The sequence below is a fragment of the Agelaius tricolor genome, unplaced genomic scaffold (assembly GCF_023055355.1).
Source record: "Agelaius tricolor isolate 1412-34295 unplaced genomic scaffold, bAgeTri1.0.p SCAF_15, whole genome shotgun sequence".
Classification (NCBI taxonomy): domain Eukaryota; kingdom Metazoa; phylum Chordata; class Aves; order Passeriformes; family Icteridae; genus Agelaius; species Agelaius tricolor.
The window spans coordinates 16,971,977-16,993,346 of record NW_027269275.1 but is presented as its reverse complement, the minus strand read 5'-3'; the positions used below and the strand labels follow the sequence as shown (position 1 = coordinate 16,993,346).

At 38.8% G+C, this 21,370-nt stretch overlaps 1 protein-coding gene across 1 annotated transcript in view; it reads right to left on the bottom strand.

Annotated features, from left to right (window-relative positions):
- Window positions 1–2,313: 2,313 nt before the first annotated feature.
- CDYL2 (chromodomain Y like 2) overlaps window positions 2,314–21,370 on the bottom strand; it is a 60,638-nt gene continuing 41,581 nt past the window's right edge. The window contains exons 4-7 of the mRNA XM_071440729.1: window positions 14,467–14,639; window positions 9,805–10,015; window positions 8,961–9,104; window positions 2,314–6,833 (exon numbers count right to left, since the gene is read on the bottom strand). Of these exons, the coding sequence (XP_071296830.1) occupies window positions 6,675–6,833; window positions 8,961–9,104; window positions 9,805–10,015; window positions 14,467–14,639 (687 nt within the window). The 3' untranslated portion in view covers window positions 2,314–6,674. The remainder of the gene's footprint in view (window positions 6,834–8,960; window positions 9,105–9,804; window positions 10,016–14,466; window positions 14,640–21,370) is intronic.

Here is a 21,370-nt window from a genome sequence, read left to right as displayed (position 1 = left end):
GATTGCTGCTTAGTGTTTAAATAATTTTTCATTCTAGAAACTCCAGTGTTAGATGAAACTTTTTATTTCATCTTAGGAAGCAGCAGCAGTTCAACATCCCTTGTTTCATACATGACTCCTCGTTGCAAAGAGCATTTTTCACTTTTCTCTTTATAGTTGTGCACTAATATATTTCTATCTATGACCAATGTATAAAATCATTTTCACAGATGTGTTACACAGTCATCCAGAATTCAAGTTGATAAATGTGACTGAAAAGTGAGGAAGGTTAAAACACAGCAGGGCATGACTTTCCACTAACAGGAGTCAGCAAAAACATTGAAAATGTTTCTTTAGAAGCAAGTGAAGTCAGGAGGAGGATCTCTATTGATGCTTGTAGCTCTTGACTTGGATCCATGGGTTTTGTCCAAGTGACACCAGTGTCATGAAGTGATAATGAAAGGTAATACAGTCCAACATAGAATTTTTAAAGTTACTAAATATGAAATGTTTATTTTTCTCAAAATGAAAATTGCCTTCTTTCTCCCATAATATTTTAACTGTTCCAGATGAAAATTACTGAGTCACCAGATGGACTTAATAATTAGAATTTAACAAAGTTTTTAACAATTCTATTTTTATTATATATCTGTAATGAGCAAATTTGTAAAACCAAGGAAAGAGTATAAATTAAAGCAAAGTGGTGCTAACAGAGTTCAAATGGTTTGAATTCTAGAGGGGGTTGTTAGACTGGCTTTTTTAGTAATCTGAAACTCTCCACGCTATGACTGGAGATTGGTTTTCAGGCTAAGTCAGAGTGGTGAAGAGATGTGTTATGTTTGATTAAATTTTACTTCTGAGGGGGTTTCATGACAAATAAGACACCCAAGGAGAGGTGAATTCCTGAAGTTAATATGTCCAGAATCAAACCTGACTTTTTCCTTTGTAACCAAACTGTCCCCTAGTCCAACTTCTGACAATTGTTTTGCTTTGAACTCCTCCAGTATTTAAAATTGTCTTTCTGGTTTTTTCACATGCTATCATTTCCTCTCCTTGTTCTTGCCATATGCAATATTGTTTCTGTTATTCAAAATGAGAAATGGCACATCTTAGTGTATGCAGAGCTTTGACCTGTTTTTATACCTTAATTGGGATTAATACCTTCCTGTTCTTTTATACATGCAATTACTTCTTTATATCTACTTAACAGATTCCTCTTCCATGTAACTTGTGTATTAATTTGCTGCAACAAGGACTGACATTTGAAAAACCCTGAAACCCCCCTTCTCCAAATATTTGGATGAAGTTTTTAATTTGAAAGAATTTTGCTTTCTTTTAAAAATGAGTTATTTAAAATTAAATTCACATGTTGACAATTTGTGTCAAAACTAAACCAAACTTATCAATAAAACTGTTAGACAGGAAAGGTGTCACACCCTGTTCATCATGTGCATGTTGCTCACAGTCCATTGGATGCTACATTAATTCCTGACAAGAGTCACTCTAATAAATAATTGGATTTGTTGATAGTGAAGCAAGACTAAATTGCTCAATCCTGTGCTCCAAAGAGCTGACCACAGTTTTTTACTAGCAGTGCCTGTCAGTTTAAAGCCAACCAATATAATTGCCAGAACTAATTGTTTCCTTTGAGTGAAGTGTAGGTAATTTTTTCAGACCTTGTTAGGTAACTGGGTTGTCTAACCCTGGCTCTCTGTAAAAATATCCTTCCTTTTCTGCCCCAGGCAGAAGTAATTTACAGTTACTCTTCTAATCACAGCAGATACATGATTGCAAACAGCATTTGTGGATGCCATGGGCAAAGAATCCCCTGGACCACAAGAGCCTCTGGCAGGAGCCTTGTCTGGAGCCATGGGAGGCCCACAGGCTGATCCACCTCCTGCACCAGGCTGGGGCTGGCCTGAACCTGGCAAACACCACTTCAAAATCAAATTCTCTCATGTGGAGCCAAAATCCTGCCTGGAGCAGCTGGTTCTGGGCAGGAATGCTTTAGGTGCTGTGCACATATCAAGTAGTGGAAGTGGTAATGGTGGCCTAGAAGTGCTTTTGTGAGACAGTTCTTGCTGGTTTTCCTGGACTTGATCAAGAAATGGTAATTGAAATGGATCATAATTGATTTCTGAGAGTTCTTAATGCAGTGTCTCTTAGTGCCCTGGGTTTTGCCATTTGAAAAAAATTAATTTTCTTTTGAAAAGCCCGCTGTGTGCCTGGTGTCTTTGGAAAGGCAGGAGACTGTGAATAGCATTATCATATATAATGGCTACCACTTAGCATGTTCATTCTGATTATGTAAAACTGAAAATCACTGCAGTGAAATGAAGTTTCAATGTTTTTATTCAAAGCAGCTTCTCACAATGTATAAATACTGCATATTAACACACATGAAAAATACAACTTCTAAGGCACCCAGAAATGTGTCCATACACTAGTTACAGGACCATCAACAAATAAATTGTGTACAATTTGATCTAGACAGTCAATATTTGATATATCAGAAGATACAAGTCCCTCAGTACTGTACCAGTTTCAGAAAATATTTACAACACTGTGATATAGGGGTGCCTGTACCCTTATAATATTATAATATGTACTCATCATTACAAATATTAGAAACTGTTTTAGTCTGTTCCATGGCATTCTGACAAAATAACTTAAGGGCCTAATTTGCAAAGTTCTACAATTAATTTTTTGTGCAAGTTCTGAAAATAAATTTACATAGACATAACTTGTGAATTTTTGGTTCTTTGCTTCATCTCAGAGGTTTGGTAATAAGCCTTACCAATAGACATGCCATCCCAGCTGAACATCACTCCTTTCCCAATAGCTCAGTGGATACATCTTTCCCCCTTACACCTGACATGGATGAGGATGCAGTGTTTGAAGCAGAAAGAGACTGTTTGATCTTCGGTACAAATGTCAAACTAGTTCACTGGCAAAGGAACTAATGCTTGATTAGAATAATGCAATTCTTTGGTCCTTTGTTTTTTATGGAAGGCATAACATTTTTATTCACTAAAAATCGAAATCCTGTCTGTGAGCAAGCAAGCTAGTGAATGACTTTCAGTGTAGTATTTAAAATAGCAGTAAAGAGATTTAATATGGCTTAAAACATACGGTTAATTGGGCAGACACAGATAACACATCGAGGATAGCGAGTACCCAAATGTACTATGATAAGATTGTCTATAAGTCTCTTATGTAAACTTCTTTAGTGTCTCCTAAAGAGTGCTGGCTTTAGCCAGATTTGACTTTTATAGACCCAGCCACACAAAGCCTGAGATTAAACTACCATGGTTGGGAGCACAAATGCACAGTTTATATATAACAAAGCCCATGCTGACAAGTCTACCTATGTTGTTCAAAAGAAACAACCCGTATTATCCTTTTTACAAGAAAAACTTAAGGCCCTGTACTCTGATTTGCTAACTTTCTTACAGCAATTATTTGGGGAAGTCCTTAGTGCTGCACAAGCAATTATGCAGCTTTAAAGATTTCTTGTACCTAATGGTAAGGCTTATTCACAAATGCAATGCATTTATAAATTATATTTAAAACTGTAAAGGCTGGCAAAATAATTAAAAAACCCAAAACCAAAAATAAAACAAACCCCAACCAAAATTGTTTGTTCATCCCTAACATTAAAAGAGCATTTTATTCTAATGAAAAACTATTGGCACAAAACCATTATATTATAGATTAAAAGAACAGTTCATAGTAGTGAAAAAGATTGCCTAAAACGCATACCCTAACCTACCACAGAAATATAAAAGTTTATATTTTGAAAATATATACTGTATTAAAGTTTGTAAGCTTATTTATTTAAACAGAAATGTACTGAAATAGTAAACTAAGCAACACTTATCTACAGCAAAAATATACATGCAGGACAACACAAAATAAATCGCTTACCTTTAATATCTACAAATGCAAAACTGTAGAATTTTAAAGATTGTACAAAACAATTTACACAAGAATAAAATAACATACTTAAACAACAAATTGCATTTTTGATCTTAAATACTGTGAATATTAGTAAAGGTACCCAGACTAATATGTACAGTACATCTAGATATCTGAATACCTAGTAAGGATAGAAACACAAGAGAAAATTCAGATTCTGATATTTAAATACTGGAAAAGAAGCTTTCAACATTGTTATTACTCTTTTTTGAAGGGAAAATAGATTCCATGAAAACTAGATTGTAACTGTATAGATATGAATAATTAAAAATGTTAACTATGGTTAGCGCTTGCTTTAATGGAAAAATAATTATAGAAAATGTATTTCAACCATTCCTTTGTCATAAAAAATGCTAAGATACAGATATCTGAAAATTCAGATGAAATGGTGCAGTTTAAAAGATCCAACAATGTAAGATTCTTCTCTGTTTGCAAATCTCTTTCGGAACGCATTCCTTCACATTGCTGAGCAATCTTGCTATATTTATCTACAAAAACTAAGCATAGTATTGAAATAAACGTCCTAAAATCTTATTAACACATGACTAGGAGTTATGGCTCTCTGGACGGGAGTAAAGGAAATAAAGGAAATTGAGGAATCATGGTACTTTCCATTGCCTTTTGTTCTTTTCTGAAGGTGTATGCTGGAGGCCTGATTGTGCAAACTCGTGTGTGTGTGTGTGTGAGTGTTTGTGTGGTTTTCACTGGGGTAACCCCTCTTTTTCCAGGTGACTCCGTGTGCACCTGCCCTGCCGGGGCCTGGGGCCTGGATCCAACGTGCCCCATGGTGCTGCTGGTTGTGGACAAAAACAAGGGTTGGTATAAAACAAGTGGTGCATCCATCACTTCAAATAGTTATTGAAAGAGTTCTCTTTCAGTTATTTTAAAATAAGCTAATGGTTTCAATAAGTTTCTTTTAAAAAACATTTTAAACAGGCTAATTAGAAGCCAGATTCTGTCTTTTTAATGAAGAATTTCCATGAGTACTTCTGCATTTAGAGTAATGATTTCCTTAAAATTCAGTGGTACAATTAGGGCATATAACCAGCACTTCTAATTATTTGTGGAAAAAGAAATGTTACATTAATATGTTGAAGGCTACTGTTTACTGTAATCACCTGTTAACTTTACAAAGGCTTTGTTGAAACTCTTTATGGAAATGCTAAGAGGGAGAAAGCTGAGCAGCCTCATTTGCAGAGGTTTAAATCATAATAAGTCACTGAGCTCAAGGGTGGAGAGCAAGTGCACAAATTACAAAGCAAACAAATGTGCAAAGCTTCTGCTTCAAGAGGTTTCAATTTGGGCGTACTACAATGGCAGGTGAAGTCTCAGAGCATGCTCCTGTCCTTTCCACACAAACTGCCCATAGCAGGAAAGAACTGAGAGACATCCAGTGTTCAGAAGTCTGTCAGTGTCACTGAACAGTACTAGGATCACATTCCAAAAGAGCAGATTGGATTTTCCTTCTTTATTGTGGACTGCTTTTATGGATAGCCATAAGTTCTTGTAACAGGTGCTGGGGTGGCCAGATGTGGAGAGCTGGGAAAAGCAAAACAAAATCTCTGCCTCCACTGAGTTCAATGCCTAGCACCTTGTATAAACTGCTGGCCCACACCCAAAGGCCTCCAGAGCAGAAATTATCTCACACCTGAGGAATCAGGCAACTAGACTAAGGCTCATAAGGATTTGCTTTTAGACTTCAGACCATAAGGGGTGTTTAAACCTGAAAAACAGTACGATGCCACACAAGGGCACCACTCACCCTGTTACTGATATTGGCTAACAGGAGTATAGTAAACTTAAATATAGCATCTGGTTGGTGAGCCCTTCAGTGCTCCTCAAGAAGGCAGAAAGTGAAGAGAGACTTAAGGGGGACTCACTGTGTCGGAACCCACTTTTTTTTTCTCTTAACCCTGGCAAATGAATCTGTTTTCATACATTTTTTGTACAGTTTTACACACAGAGGAGCATGCACGTGGCTGTTTCATTTACTGCCCACAATATTCTGTGGGTTTTCTATATATTCTTTATTTTTCTACTCAGTTTGCTGCTAAAAATGTGTTTGCATTCTCATGTGATACCTTTAATTCAGTCTAACGGGTAATATGAAAATAAGATCTGTGATCAATAAACAGCTGACTATGAACACAAAATAAATAAGTTAAATAAATTTAACAAAGAAAAAAATTCTAGAAGTTTTTGTAAACTAACTTTACATATTATACATATAAATTATCAGATTTTTCCATTAAACTGTTAGAACTTAGAAAAAAATAATTAACATATTTCTAATGTATGGTTTTTGGGTCTACCAAAGGTCGTGCTGACCTGGATTTTAGACTGAGCCCTCTGTGTCAGCCCAGATGTGCTGCAACAGCAAGAATAAGTTAAGAAGGACAGACAAAATAAACCCTTACAGGTGGGTGAGCCTTGCTGGGCCTCAGTGGTGCTTCTCAGCCCATGGAATGTAGAGTTGGATGTGGATGAGCAATGTGAAAGATGCAGCCTCTGCACAGGTTACGTGCACTGAACGCCTGCCCACGTCTTGGTTACACAAAATCAAACCAGCTACAAGCAGCTGTGCAGCTCACACAGCCACAGGCATTGGGATCACTGTCACAAATTCCTCACTGATGCATTGCCTCTGCTTCTCAAACATGGTCATGTCTGACTCTGGTCACAACTGGAGCAATTTCTCTTTAAGTTAGGCCAAGATATCAGACTTCATAAATTTTGTCTTGCAAGTAGCTGAATAATGAATCCAGTCCTTTGGAAGAACTCCACAGCTGTTTTAACATCTGACACTCCTTCTCGTTCACCTCTTCAAGTCCGGATTTCAGGAAGCTCCGCACGAGACATTTGGACTCTTCCAACACCTAAAGCCAAAATACAACTCAGTATTTTATTCTGAATCTGAAAAAATTGCTGTGGATTATGGCGTGACCAGCATTTTTATACTGACTCTGTTTTACGATCTAAATAACTCCTTTGGGCACAGAAATTACATTTGATTTCCAGCCACAACTCCCTGTGCTGATAGTCAGCATCTTTAGGAATTGAGGCTGATGGGTTAGTGCCAGGTTTTTAAAAGAATGAGGGATTCCAAAGTACCTTAGTTTATTGAAGGTCTGCCATGAAGCACAAGGAGCTGAACTCCCTCACACTGAAATGAAAATATGTGAGGGACAATATACTGGCTACCTGTTTTCTGGAAGGTGGCCTTTAGGGGAGACATGTTGGAAACCCAAATGTGGATGTCCATTATCTTTAACAATTTTCCATCATGTATTATTTCATTATCTTTAACAATTTTCCCTCATGTATTATTTCCTTATCAATACAGAAATTAATACTGCAAATCCCTTTTTAAGCCTATTTGCTTACATTTTTATAAAAGTTGAATATTTTGTAAAAGAATGATGCTAAGCAAAACAAACCCTCTGACTGTGTTCTGGAGTTAGATTTAATTGGCAGATACAACAAATCACCTGAGATCTTTGCAATAGAAAGCCCAACCTCAAGCCCTTAGTAATTGTTGCAAGTTCTGAAAGGCACAAACTGCAGGTCCATGGTTGCTCCCATAGTTCAAGTCATTTTTCCCAGACCCATTTTTAAGCGCATTGAGACTGATTCCTTTAAATTAGTTTTAGAATACACACCACCAGTATGTGTCTCACAAGGACCTCAACTGGTCAAACAAACCCAATAATAATTCCTACATTACTGATTTTCTGAGGACAGGAGATTTAATATAACTAACACCGTGTTCTGTGGGAAGGGAGGTGCATTCTCTTCACTCAGCTTTGTCAAGACCTTCATGTTAAGCCCAGTTCCTACATGTTGTGGGTTTCAACACTGCTATTGCAAAGTAGTATTTGTCTTTAACTCAAGTAAATGGTGTTCATAGCAAATCAAGGACCCTGTGCATTTTTTGGGGTCTGTTTGTGAACAAGTCTTTGAAGATTTATCTTTGTCCACAAGTCAGCAATGGTCTTTCCAAGGGGTCTTGAGAAAATTTCACTGACAGCCAATAGCAGTGAGGGAAGGAAGAATTCACAGTAAAGCCCAGAGGTTGTCCCAACTCAAATAATACACATTATATCAGCATCATCAAATAAAATTCTGCTTCATTTCCAGAGAGTTTCATTCTCAATGTCTTCTGTGAGATCTAATCTACACTTTGTTTAATTAAAAATCTCTTGTGTCTCTACCTCCTTTTACAGCAGATCTTTTCAATGAAACTGAAGGATGCTGAGACAGTTTCAGACATAGGAAATACAGCAAGAAACTATAACAGTTTTCACTTTAATTACTGCAGTTTTATTGCAGCCAGTATCACTTTCTTCACTACATGTTTTTTAAACAAGGATGTGCCCAGAATAGGAGTATATCTGCCTGAAGGGAAAAACCTCTAGGAAGACAGGAAAGGATTTTCTTTCAACTTTTGTGTACACAAAAGGAAAGTTATAATACACTGTGACCAGAATGTGTTCAAATCCCTCTTGTCTGGATCTCATCTCTCCTTCACAGCAGAGCTTAGCTGGCACTATCCTGCCCTTCTGTCTGGAACATTCTGCACCAGGAGTGCAGGTGCAGAAAGAAGGCAGATTCAGCTGAAATCCTGTCCTGTAGGCCAGGACAAAGTGAAGGGCAAATCTGTTTTCTTACAGGTTTCCCAGTACAGTTGTAGAGTTTCAGACTGTTACACCTTCATGCAGGAAACCTGTGCTAAAATCCCCTTTCAAAATGTGGGGCAAAGAGGTGCCACTCATTGAATAAATGCCAATATTGTGAAAGGAAATAACTCCCCCCATCCTGATCCCTGAAAAATGAGGAACTCCATGGGCTCACTGTTTCCTATCCAGGTTTTCTGATGTCAGCCTTCTTTCACAGGTATGGTTGAGAAAACTGAGGTCCCACATGTGACAAGTGACAAGCTTTGGGAGCTCACCTTACCTCTGTGAAATGTCTGTGAAATTTAATGAGGGACTTTGATTTCTTACCACTGCACTGCAGGATGCCATTTCTTTCACTCGTAGCATCACTTCTTGGCTGAATGTTGTTGGCCAAAATACTTGTGACACCAGTCCTCTGCTGCAGGCTTCCTGTGCTGTCAGCTTTCTCCCACAGAACAACATTTCATTTGCCTGTGAAACCAAAAGACTCTGGTAATCTTGGGTTATAATTCCCTTCAAATTTTTCTCATACTTGCCTGCTATTTTTACGATTAAATTACAAATGTTCTTCTGTATCTTTCTATACTGCAAAATACTTTAAAAGGAGTTTCAGTAGCTATTTAAGGATTGTGCAGGTGGCCAGAGCACAGCATGGGTTTAATTTAAGAGAAATGTGCTGGCATGCATGGTGAATCTGTATTGCTGATTTTACAAGAGTAACTATCAGTGATACTGTGTGGAGAGTCATGGAACACAGTAGGAAATATTTGTGGGTCAAATTCTGATTTACTATACTGGTAAAAGCTAAGCAGTCTTACTGGAATCATTGTGGATTATCTTTAAAGAGCAGAGAGCAGTATCTGGCTGTATTACTGCCCACTCCTAACATGATGCAGACAACTACTCTGCAAGGTTATTCTGCTAATGTATTTCTTCACTTTTCTACCATGATGTTGACAATCTTTGCTTTTTCAATCTTTCTTGTGTACAGCAGGTGTTGTATATTGAATTCCAAGATTATTTCATGATAAGAAGTTGGTAGTGATTAGCTGAACTTTCCACAGATTTCATTTTCATTAAAGACAATTAAGAAAATTGTTTACTTTTTAAAGAGAGAAAGAATCGGGAATTTATGAAAGGTTCTTCAGCAATTGGAGGTGGAAAACCTTACCAGTGCAACACCCAGAATTTGTGGGAATGTGTATGACGAGCAGCCAGCTGGAGTGAGTCGGATTGTTGCATATGGTGTCTGAAACCAAGCCTTCTCACTTGCCCAAACGATATCACAGAGTGGTAAAATAGAAGCTCCTAACCCCAGAGCAGGGCCGTTGATAGCAACCACAATTGGCTTCTTAAATTGAATAAAAGCTTTTACAAAATCCCTAAAATAAAAAATAAAAGGAAGATCTTGAATACAGAAGTAACACATAAATATCCAAGTTTAAAGTACTTAATCTGAAAAAAACTTGATGAAGAACACAACAAATGGCCAGTTTTATGAGGTCAGAACTGCAAGATACTTTCTAGTTTGCACATGGAAAAGTCTGTTTATTTTTAGTTACTTAATCTTTCTGAGTACCTATTGCATAGTTTTGTGTATGTTGTATATGGCCTGATTAAGTGGATTGCACTGAGTGTTGTACTTTTTTCAGGAAGGTTTGGTTGGGTTACTTTTACTTCTGGACCAGTAACTCCTGAGTTTGAACACGCAGCACTTCTTGGTTTGCTCCACAGTGGCTGGAATGGACCTTGTTTGGCTGCTGATGAAATATAATAGTCCGATTTCTTTTTTTTTTCCAAAAAGTTCTCTTAAGATTCTGATCTTGCAGTCAAAGATTACTGCAAGTCCCATCAGTGGATTGGGAGATTGTAATGTTTATGGCACCAGCAGAAAGAACAAGACGTGCAAAGAGGAGTCAGAGAAATATTTGAACAGGATGAGTGATCTTCAGTTGGGTCTTCATTGCAAAAATCTTCAGCAAAGCTGTTAAAAAGCAGATGCCTTTGCCTGACTACCTCAGTAATGTGATGAGAAATTACAGGGAAGTTAAATGTCATCAGATTCATCTGGATGAATGAACTAGGATATGTTAAATTCTGTGCAATGAGGAGATCTTTTAAATAAGCTACCTACCAGCAGCTGTGGAAAGACATCTGTTGAATGGAACGGCCTTTACACCAATTAGGAAAAAGTAAGAGTGTAATTGTGGGCAAATTATGGGCTCCAGCAGCTCAGTGCACAGCAGGTATATGGAGGCAAACGAGATGCTCAGTTATTTTAGAAAAAAGACATGGATAAATCAAATTCCAAGCAAAAGAGGAGATTCTCTCCCTGTCCTGGGTGTTTATTAGATCCAGAGTGCATCTTTGCTGACAGATTTTAGGAAAGAACATTTTGTCAAATGTACCCTTTGATGAGTTGCTGCTCTCCCACTGAGGTCAAAAGGATCCAGGTCTCTGTACCTGAGCACAGGTGGGCCTTGCAGGTTAGAGAGCACATGTGGCAACTGGGCTGAAGTGCAGGGGCACTGGCTGTGTTTAAAATGAGGACAAAGAGGCTGAGATGACCCAGCATTAAATTTTCAATTAATACATTCTGTTTTTGAAGTCCTCGAGTAAGGAGGACCATGGCAAAATAGAGAATTGATGCAGCTCTGTTCACAGTAGTAAACCAGGAGATGACTGTCAAGACAAAGAGAGTGAAATAAAGAACATGGTTTTTGTCTGTTCAAGACCATTTCTGTCTAGAGGAGAGCAGGGTTAAGGAGAGTTGTGATTAGTTTTTGTTGCAGATACAATGCTGTTCCCTTATCTCATTATTTCGTTGGTTGTTTATGACTGAGTAGTGACTGTGGATCACTGCACCTCATTAATTCCAGAATTTTGAGAACCTCAGTAGTTACGTAAGTCTTTCAGACAGGACTGCAGCTGTGAATAGGGATGTGATGAATGATAGGTAAAAAGAAAGCAAACTAAGGATAAATGGTGGCAGTAAATCTGAGGACCCTGTGGAGGCAGATAAAACCAGTGTTGTGGAGAGAAGCAGGAATCATGGTGATAAACGGGACTGGAAGTGAATATGGAAAAGCAATTTGGGATGTGGAGAGGAAACATAATGTGGAGGAAGAATAAAGCAGAACACATTAATGGAGGGGAAGAGCTGAAGAAGTCTTCTAATGAGTGATCAAGGAAGGGAGGACCTGGAGAGAGTGGAACACAAGAGAAGGCACAGAGAGCCTCTGTCATGAGGGAAGAATGGGGAGCACAGAGGATGGTGAAATGGATGGCTATGGAACACGCTACCTCTAGGATGGAGTGGAAGGCTACAATATTGGGAGATGATGAGGGGAACAAATGCCTGCCTTTGGTCTCCAGAAGCTGCCGTGACCAGCACTCCATTTATCTTTGTTTCCTGTTTGGTGCCTTGTTTCAGTGGGTTGTCTCTGTACCCTGAACTTGGCATGTTTCCTTGTCTCCAAACCATAAGTTCACACAGGGAGTTTCTGGGCTGCAGGATCCTTGTTTCAATTCAAAGCAGTCTTTGAAAAGGATTTCACATTATAGCTCTTGTTGCACAGTAGATCCAGATGCTTAAATATAGGAAAAACTTTCTGCAGGAGGCTTCTGGATTTGCTAGAGCATATCTGGGAGGCTGACCATGGAATACATGCTGGGATGCTCAGACACCTCTCACTGTTCCAGGCTCTTGCTGCTGGTCAGGGCTTGCAGGCTTCACATCCAGGGCTGTAAAGCTGAGCAAGTAAATTTGTCCTTGTCTGTTTTCTTCTGAGCACACCCGGAATGTTGTGGCTCAGGTCCCACAGCGCTGCCCAGCTGGTGCTGTGAGCCCAGTGCTGGGAATGCCTTCCAGGAGTGAGTCCATGCCAGGGCTCTGCAGGTCACACTGTGCAGCCTCTCTGCCCTTTCCCTGCTCCAGGACAGCGTGTGGGTGGTGGCAGCTCACACTGGTGGGACTGGGATGGATCTGGGATGGATCAGGGACGGAGCTGCAGTGCTGCACATCCATTCATTGCCAACCCCAGTGGCTGAGGGCACAGCACCAGTGACTGAACCATTGAGACTTGATAGGCATTGAAACTTCAGCTGTAACTTGTGACCGGTCCAGGAGAGCCACGCTTTGGAAAGTGGAAACACATGGTAACCAAGATTTCAAATTCACTTTGATACAAGTCTAACTTGATGTAAAGCAGTGGAGGCAGAGATCCATGGATGTATTTAAGGACATCCAAACCATTGAAAAAAGCAATGGACATTTTTTCTTCTCTTATTACAGTTTATTTTCCATGAGCTGAGTCCTTTGTTCACAGAAAGCACAGAGAGTGCTAAATGGAAAACGTAGGGTATTGTTTCCAGAAGTACAATAAAAATCTATTTTCAGTGGGCCTGAAGCCGACATTCTTGACAAGGTACAAGCAGTACATTGTACCAGTATTTCAAGAGTGTTCTCTGAGTCCAAGGGTGGAAAAACTGAGTATCACAGTCTGGCTTATACTTATTTAAATGTTGGATTGATAAGTACACCTGTATATTAGATGTGTGCAAATAAATGTAAATTTATATAACAACACCTAACTGCACAATTTTTACAATAATACTAAATTTGTATCTTTTGGTAGGTGGTGAGTGTGCCTGTGTTTTCAAACAAGAATTTTGATTTTCGACCCTCACTTTTTTTTTTGTTTCACATTTTTAAAAACCGCTCACATTTAAAAAAATAAACTTAGACTGTGTCCTTCAAAGGGTTCCTCTTTTAAAAAACATCACTCCATGACATTTGAGCATATTTAGGGTCTTATAAACAGCTTGTAACTTACTACATTTAAGAAGTATCTTTAAAGTCTTTCAAAATAATTGCTACTTTGAGAATTTCAAAATTTTTTAACCTGGAATCCAAGCTGATCTGCAGTAGTTGAGATAATTGGTGGTTAATATACTTTGTGTAATACCTAAACCTGATCTTATGTTACACTAATAAATTCCAAGTAGAGATATCTTGTAAAAAAAATCTTTAATATTCCTTCATAGAATTGTTGCATAAAGTTTTAAAGCTCTCAGAAGAATATTTATTTGTAGAAAATGGGGGGAAAAAAAGGACCAAATCGTCTCCTGGTACAGACTGGTGAAATACCATTGGCTTTAGTGGAATAATATTGATTTATACTGGAAAATCTGCCTAGTGGATAATGGAACATTTGGTGATGTGTTGTGCAGATTGATTTGCAGACTGCATGTCATAAACCCTGGAATTCTATTAAGGTGATGTGATATATATATATATATAAGGAAAGTCGCATTTTAGTTACAAAACTAAAATTACATTTACATATATATTAAGTAATTTAAATTTAAGAAGAAGAGTGGAGACCCTTCTAGTAAGGTTCTGAAATACAGTGGCAGACTGCTATTTCAACAGAATATAAGCCATGGATTCCCATTTGGACTGAAATTAATTAAAATGATGAACATTAAAACAAGTAAAAGATCTGCCGTTCAGGAACCACTTTAGAACATGAAGCAATATTGAATTTGGAAAAACAACAACAAAGTTGTATTTGATTTTGGAGGAATGATTTGAAATATTAAATACAGAGAATTAGAATAAAATAAATCCCTATGGATATTAGCACTGGAATAAATATGCTTTCTTTTCTAATATGGAAAGGTCCAAGTTTGTTTTTACTAAACAAATTTGCAGGACTATAATTGGAATGCAATCAACATTTAAATATACAACATTTTTGGACCTGATAAATATCTTTATAATCACACACTGCATTTCATAATTTAGAGATCATAGGTAAGCTTGGGTCACCTTATAGCTTCTGCAATCCTAGTGCTTTCCTTTCTTCTGTCATTGGATAACCTGCCAATTAAATATGAGTAATCTAGGCCACTACAGAATACACTTCCCACTGCGCTGAGAAGTAAGAGTTTACTGTCATCAGCTGATGCATTGCACAATGCTCTCCGAACTTCCTTCATGATCTGTGGATAAAGAAAAGTAAACAATTCGACATGCATGCCGTGGCAATATAATTTCCCTACTTTTACAAACCTTAGTGATCTTGAGAGACTTAAATTTTGGGCACTATTAATAGTTACATCAATTCTATATAGAATTTTAATACAGAATGATATTAGAATCATTAGAATGATAACACTGAGAGTTTGCAGAATATTTTCTATTTGGCAGTGCTTTCTTGATGTTTTTTTAATTCCAAGAAGTTTTAGGAGTTGGCGGTTCTTTGTTGTATGGGAAATTCTACCCAGCTTATGCTATTTGATTGCAATTTAATAATTTCAATATCACTTCTTTATTTTCATTGTGTACATCACTGTATCCTCAGGAACATGTTTATCATAGCAAAAGCCTATTATTAACCTCAACAGCTTGAAAGCAGAATTTGTAAACCCCAGTTTTAAATTCTTCAACTATTTTGGTTTATATGACTTCAACCAGAGCAAAGCAGGACAAGAGGACATCATATACATCAACATGACAAATATATTCTTCATTTTTACACTTTACAAAAGGTAAATCATTAAAGTCCCTTGAAAAAGAGACATTTTAACTTTGTTTTACAACTGGATCAAGCTATTAATTACACCATAAAACAAACCTAATCAAAATCTGTATAGAATTGAGCTGCTGGTATTGTAGGAAAATGGCCTTTCACCTGAGCAGAGAATTCTTTCCTAATGACTTTTAAAAGGAAATTTTATTTCATAAACTTCTGATGCTTAACTTCTTGTTTGGTCACAGATGGGCATGGTTTGTGAGCTGTAACTCATTTCAGCCCCCTCTCCTCTATAATGTGCTCCTCATTTCAAATAATTTGCTCCTCACTGCAAGGGCCCTGATTTCATCTAGTGTGACACCTCCTGTCCTTAATCATAGCCATGTGTCAAAGTATTTCCTATAGACATGGTCCTGCTATCTCAGAGTTTTCTCTTTTGCACCAAAAGATTTGCTGTTGGTGTAAATTTAGGTAAGAGAGAGCTAAATGTGGCTGGGGATTTAAATAGAGTTTCCATGTGAGAGATTTTTTAGCCTGTGATTATTTCTGTTCACTACTTTCTGTTACAAAAACGTCTTTAGATCTCTGAAGTGCCTTGTTTAAGAAATGTCCCTGAACACTGAAGTTTTGTTGATGCCACCCCCTGGTTGGCCTTTTAATAGAAATCCTATGGGTTGTGCTGCTTTCCCTATGGGTTTGTGTAAAGATGAGTATTACTGGCTGCTGGGACTGGCCATGAGAGAGCAGCTGGTGAACTTTGAGATGCTTGACTGCTACAAGAGCACTTCAGAACGCCTGTAATACTGAGTGTGTGACAGTGGGTGGAAGTGAAGTAATTAAAAGCTGCAGAATTTGGAAGTGTATTTGAAATTCTTATGCAGGTACAAAAATGTCATCAGCAATTTTAGGAGCACTGTTTATTCTGAGAGTCTCAGAGGCTGTCTCAGCCCTCAGCTTAGAGAAACACAGCAACACTGCACATATAATGGGGAAACAAAGGGGAAAACCCCCGAAAACCTTTAATCAGTGTTAAAATAGAAACTTTAGAATGTGGTAGACATTAAAATTAAAAAAAAAGTATTTTGGTTTTCCTAGTTCCATCTGAATGCAATGTTATCCTCTTAATTCAGGGTAAAAGATCTCACAATCTGCTCTTTCTTAGGGTGAATGTATAAATAATATTAGGGAATACATTTTTTCCATCCAGTGTTGCATGAAGTATGATGCCATGATGATACCCATTCAGCAAGTTCCTTTATTATTCCCCTTCCTTCAGTGGTATTTGCCTTTGAGCCACCTCTTTGCTGTCACCAGTGATCTCCTTCACACCCATCATTCTGTTACAAACCTGCCTCTTTTTTATCTCGCCCCTCACTGATCTGGATGACTAAAGCCATCTAAAACCCATCCAAATTTGTGAGCAGAGGTTACATTTATTGTGAGAAAAACCAATATTCTGCCATCACTGTTTTTCTAGTGTTTTAGAGAGGATGACATTGAGTCTGTTATTAGGAATCAGTTTCTCAGATATGGTCAAAAGTGGGAAAGCTTTGGTTACTACTTTTGAGCAGGAGGGGAAATTTAGTTCCCCTGCTCCACTTGTGTGTATCAAAAGGAAACCATTATGTATCAGCATTATCAGGCTCCAAAAAGTATAGTTTTTTCTAAAGAGCCTTAAGTTTGTCATTAACTTTTATCATCCAGAGGTGCTTGGAGGCTCACTGGAATCCAGCAATGGCAGCCAAGTCCACGCTCCCTCCCTTGGTCAGGAGCTTTGCCACGGTTCCTTTGCAGGTCCCTTTGTCACTTGGCCTGGCTGCAGCAGCTGCCTCTGAGCCTTGGCTTTCCCCATGGGTTGTCTGGGGATGGGCATTTCTCCCCAGCTATTTCTGTGATTACAGGGAAGCTACAAACAGGAAAATAATTATAAGAGATCTAGTTTGTCTGCAAGGTTGCAGAACTGTGTGGTGAACTGTAGTACTGTAAAGTAAATATAATCTTAGTTTGGAACTGCTCTCTGTTTTAGGGACAAATTTCTGTTTCATGTGGTAGTGAATTCAGTTCTCAAATACAGAGATACAACCTGTCTTTAGTTACATTTCTTTGTCAGATTCCATATTCTTTTTCTTTCTTCCATAGCCCTTAAACCTTTCCCCATCTTGCTAAAACTATGGCGTTAGTCCAATAAATTTTATTTTCTCTAGTGGACCGGATCTACTGCTACTATTTCCAGAGCTCCTTAGCAATATTCTCCAGATCTATGCTTTTATTAATTGGCTTTTTAATGGCCTTTTAGGTAATTTTTAGTTGTGGGGACAGTATTTCTTTTTGAATGCATTTGATGAAAGTTTCTGAGGCAGTATTTACACAACAGTATGGGCCAGTTATTTAGGTTATGATAGTTGACTGGATTGTAAATTTAGACCAGACCTAGTGCTTCACTTACTGTTTTATTGAAACACAAATATATCATAAAATTATCACCTTCTCAGAAGTTGCTTATATTTTTAATCCTGTCAAGTAAGTAATCTCATTAATTCTTGAACAGGACATCTTATATTGCAAAATAAACATGAACCAGTTAAAAACTTAATTAAACTTCTAAGAGCTTATTTTAATGCCTTGTGCTGGAAGTAGGAAATTTCCAAAGGTATTTGGTGCCCTTTGCTTTCCATCTTGCTTACAGTCTGGGAAAATCAAAGAGCTAGGAATTTATCACCACAATTACATAAAGTATTTTGAACAGAAGTCTCTTGTTCACATAAATAGAAGCACTAGTTAATAACAGTTAACTTTTCTCAATCTCTGAGGACTCACTGTGATATTCTTAAAGGTAATTTAAGAATTACCCAATTTTTAAAGCCATTCCATTGTTCTTAGAACATCTTCCCCACTTGTGCTTTCTAACATAAATGAATTTTGTGTTACTGGTTCTGAGTCCTTTCTGTTCAGCACCTAAAGGATTTGGGAACCTCGAAAGCTGCAGAAGCACTGGCCCAAACCCACAATTTACTTTTGTGTAGAGAGAAGAGCTACAGAGAACAGTAAACTTGTACCTGCCTCTTTTTTATTATTTCCAGGTTAGGAAAAGTGAAGGCAAACCAGTGCTCCAAAATGTACCTGGCAGAACTTTATACCTTGTTATTCAGATTTGAAATTTGAAACCTGATTCTTGTGTGTGAGAAGATACTTGAGGTAGTTCTGTCACTCTTGGGTGGAAGCATGGGCTGTTTAGAGAATGTTTCACTTTTAATTCAGGGGAATATTAACTCCTAGCTCTGTTAATAGTGTTAAATGAGAAGAGCTGATGGGTCCATTTAGTCTGAAACAGAATTTGGATCCTTGAGATGTGCTGAGTTAAAACAGCAGCAGCACCACTGGAGAAAGAACTTCAGGAGCAGCAAAAGTCCCACAAGAAAAAATGCCCGAATGGAATTCATAATTAAATATTTCAGAAATGTATTTAAAAAACAAAAGTAGCAAGCCTAAGCTGCTGAAATAAGAACAAGCTGTGCTGTTTCGTGACACTGCCTTGGAAATTTTATAAACTCTTGTAAAAAATAAGAAAGAATTTCTATAGTGCCCTGAACATTTCTGTAGAAAGAACTCAATTACTAAAGAAGCACAAAGCCAACATCAATCAGTGCAAAGGCTGCTGGAAGAGCATTGGCACATTCCATGCTAAAATCACCTGCACAAACGGGATTACCAATAACGTAGGATGAAGAGTCAGGTAGAATTCTCTAGACTTTAATTTTTTTTTTTTGGGTTTAAATAACTTCTTTGCTATTTTAATTAAATTGGCATAAATACCAGGGCCAATGGTTGAACACAATCATTAATTTCATCTGAAGATTCCTATAAAGCCAAAAGGGAAGCAGAGCTGTTGAGGGGTGAATGGGATTTTGTATAAGCTTAGGTTTAAAAGTTTAAAATGACTGTTTGCAGTGCACACCTTTTTTTTCTTTAACATAGATGGCCAAGTATAACCAGGCCACTATTTAAGCACATCAAATAAACCTGCTCTGAATAAATGATTCATTTGCTATTTGGCAAACATAATTTACTGAATGTCTAATAAAGCTTGAAGTTAGCACTTCTTTACACAAAGTGAAACACACTTTCTTCATTTTGTAGGAATTGTGTGTTTGTATTTCGTATTCACTGGGGACAAAAGGCATCAAAACTGAAAATGCTCTGAACATCCCTAAAATGCTTTGTCAGTTTGCCTCACCTGTGGCTATGGGTGACAAACTGCAGGGACAAGTCATTCAACACCTTCCTCCTTTCAGTTCCTGGGGTTTTTGCTGTAATTGCCAGCAAGAATGTGAAATTGCCAGTCCTGGAGGTGCTGGATTTTGTGGTGTGAATGATCATGGGCAGCAGCCTGGACTGAGGCCAAAGGAGCTGTTTCATGTTTACAGCCATGAGTCTTCCAAGGGCAAGAGCCTGTGATTGCTCTTGGCCTGGATGAGGTTTAAACAGACAATCTCCATGTGGAGAACTCAATACCTGATTAATTCCTGACCATCCTGGTCAGTAAAGTGGTTTTCTAAAATGCATTTCCTGGTTTTCAAGTGAGCTTCAATAAAGGTTCTAGAAATAGTCTGTGCTGGTGATGCAGGGAGAGGACTATTACATGCTTATCATTTATTCTTCCACAGAGGTGGGTTCCTGGCATATTGAAAACTCTCAAAGGATGAAATGGATTGGTTTGGCAGATCCAAAGAGGCTGAATTAATCCCCTGGTTAGAGCATCTGAACTCTGCTGATGTGGAACAGCACAGCCAGCAATGTAAAGGTATGTCTGCTCTGACAGAACACAGACAGTCCATGATTTCATGTTTTTTCAGGCCCTTGAGCTCCTTCATTTAAATTACCTGCAGTGTCAATTAGTGGTAATTAAGACAGAGATGGAGTGATGGATTTGATGCAATCTAATGCATTTTAAGAAATTAGTGTTAAAAGCAAGTGTTGGGAGTTCTGTGGTAATTACCAAGATAGTTCTTCTAAATATTAGTTTAAAAACTAGGAGTGAAATATGTTGTGTACCATCAGTTTTAGCCATTTAATATCACTCAGTGCATTACTGCCCATGTGTATGTGTGCATTTGAGAAGGGGACTCATCATACCTGCCCATTGTAAGTAATTAACTTCAAAGTTACTCATTTTCTTATTGAATAACATGATTCCCCAAAGCTACAATCTACTCTTCCCTCAGGTGGTGCTCAAACTGGTGTTTCATACACTCCTGAAGTTGCTGTGTAGGACAGAGAGGGCAAAAAAGGCTGAGATTTCCCCAGTGAGGGCAGCCCTTGGAGGAGCTCTGCCTGCAGGATGCTCAGACAGGCCAGGCTGGTGCTCCCTGCTCCATGGCAGCCCCTGTCCATCCATCAGGCCTCTACTGACTGTGGAACAGGGCTCAGGTGTGAACAGGGCTCAGGTGTGAACAGGGCTCAGGTGTGGAACAGGCTCAGGTGTGAACAGGCTCAGGTGTGAACAGGGCTCAGGTGTGAACAGGCTCAGGTGTGAACAGGGCTCAGGTGGGAACAGGCTCAGGTGTGAACAGGGCTCAGGTGTGAACAGGCTCAGGTGTGAACAGGGCTCAGGTGGGAACAGGCTCAGGTGTGAACAGGGCTCAGGTGTGAACAGGCTCAGGTGTGAACAGGGCTCAGGTGTGGAACAGGGCTCAGGTGTGAACAGGGCTCAGGTGTGAACAGGCTCAGGTGTGAACAGGGCTCAGGTGTGAAAAAGGCTCAGGCGTGAACAGGGCTCAGGTGTGAAACAGGCTCAGCTGTGGAACAGGCTCAGCTGTGGAACAGGCTCAGGTGTGAACAGGGCTCAGGTGTGAACAGGCTCAGGTGTGAACAGGCTCAGGTGTGGAACAGGGCTCAGGTGTGAACAGGCTCAGGTGTGGAACAGGGCTCAGGTGTGGAACAGGGCTCAGGTGTGAACAGGCTCAGGTGTGAACAGGCTCAGGTGTGGAACAGGGCTCAGGTGTGAACAGGCTCAGGTGTGAACAGGCTCAGGTGTGAAAAAGGCTCAGGTGTGAAAAAGGCTCAGGTGTGCTCTCTTCTCTCCAGGACACCCATCCTGATGCAAGCACTCATGGACACCCCTTTTCTCCTGGCATGGGAATGGTCTAACAGGGCATTGCAGCCACAGGGGATGGAAGGAAAAGCTCCTTAGCCCTTTCA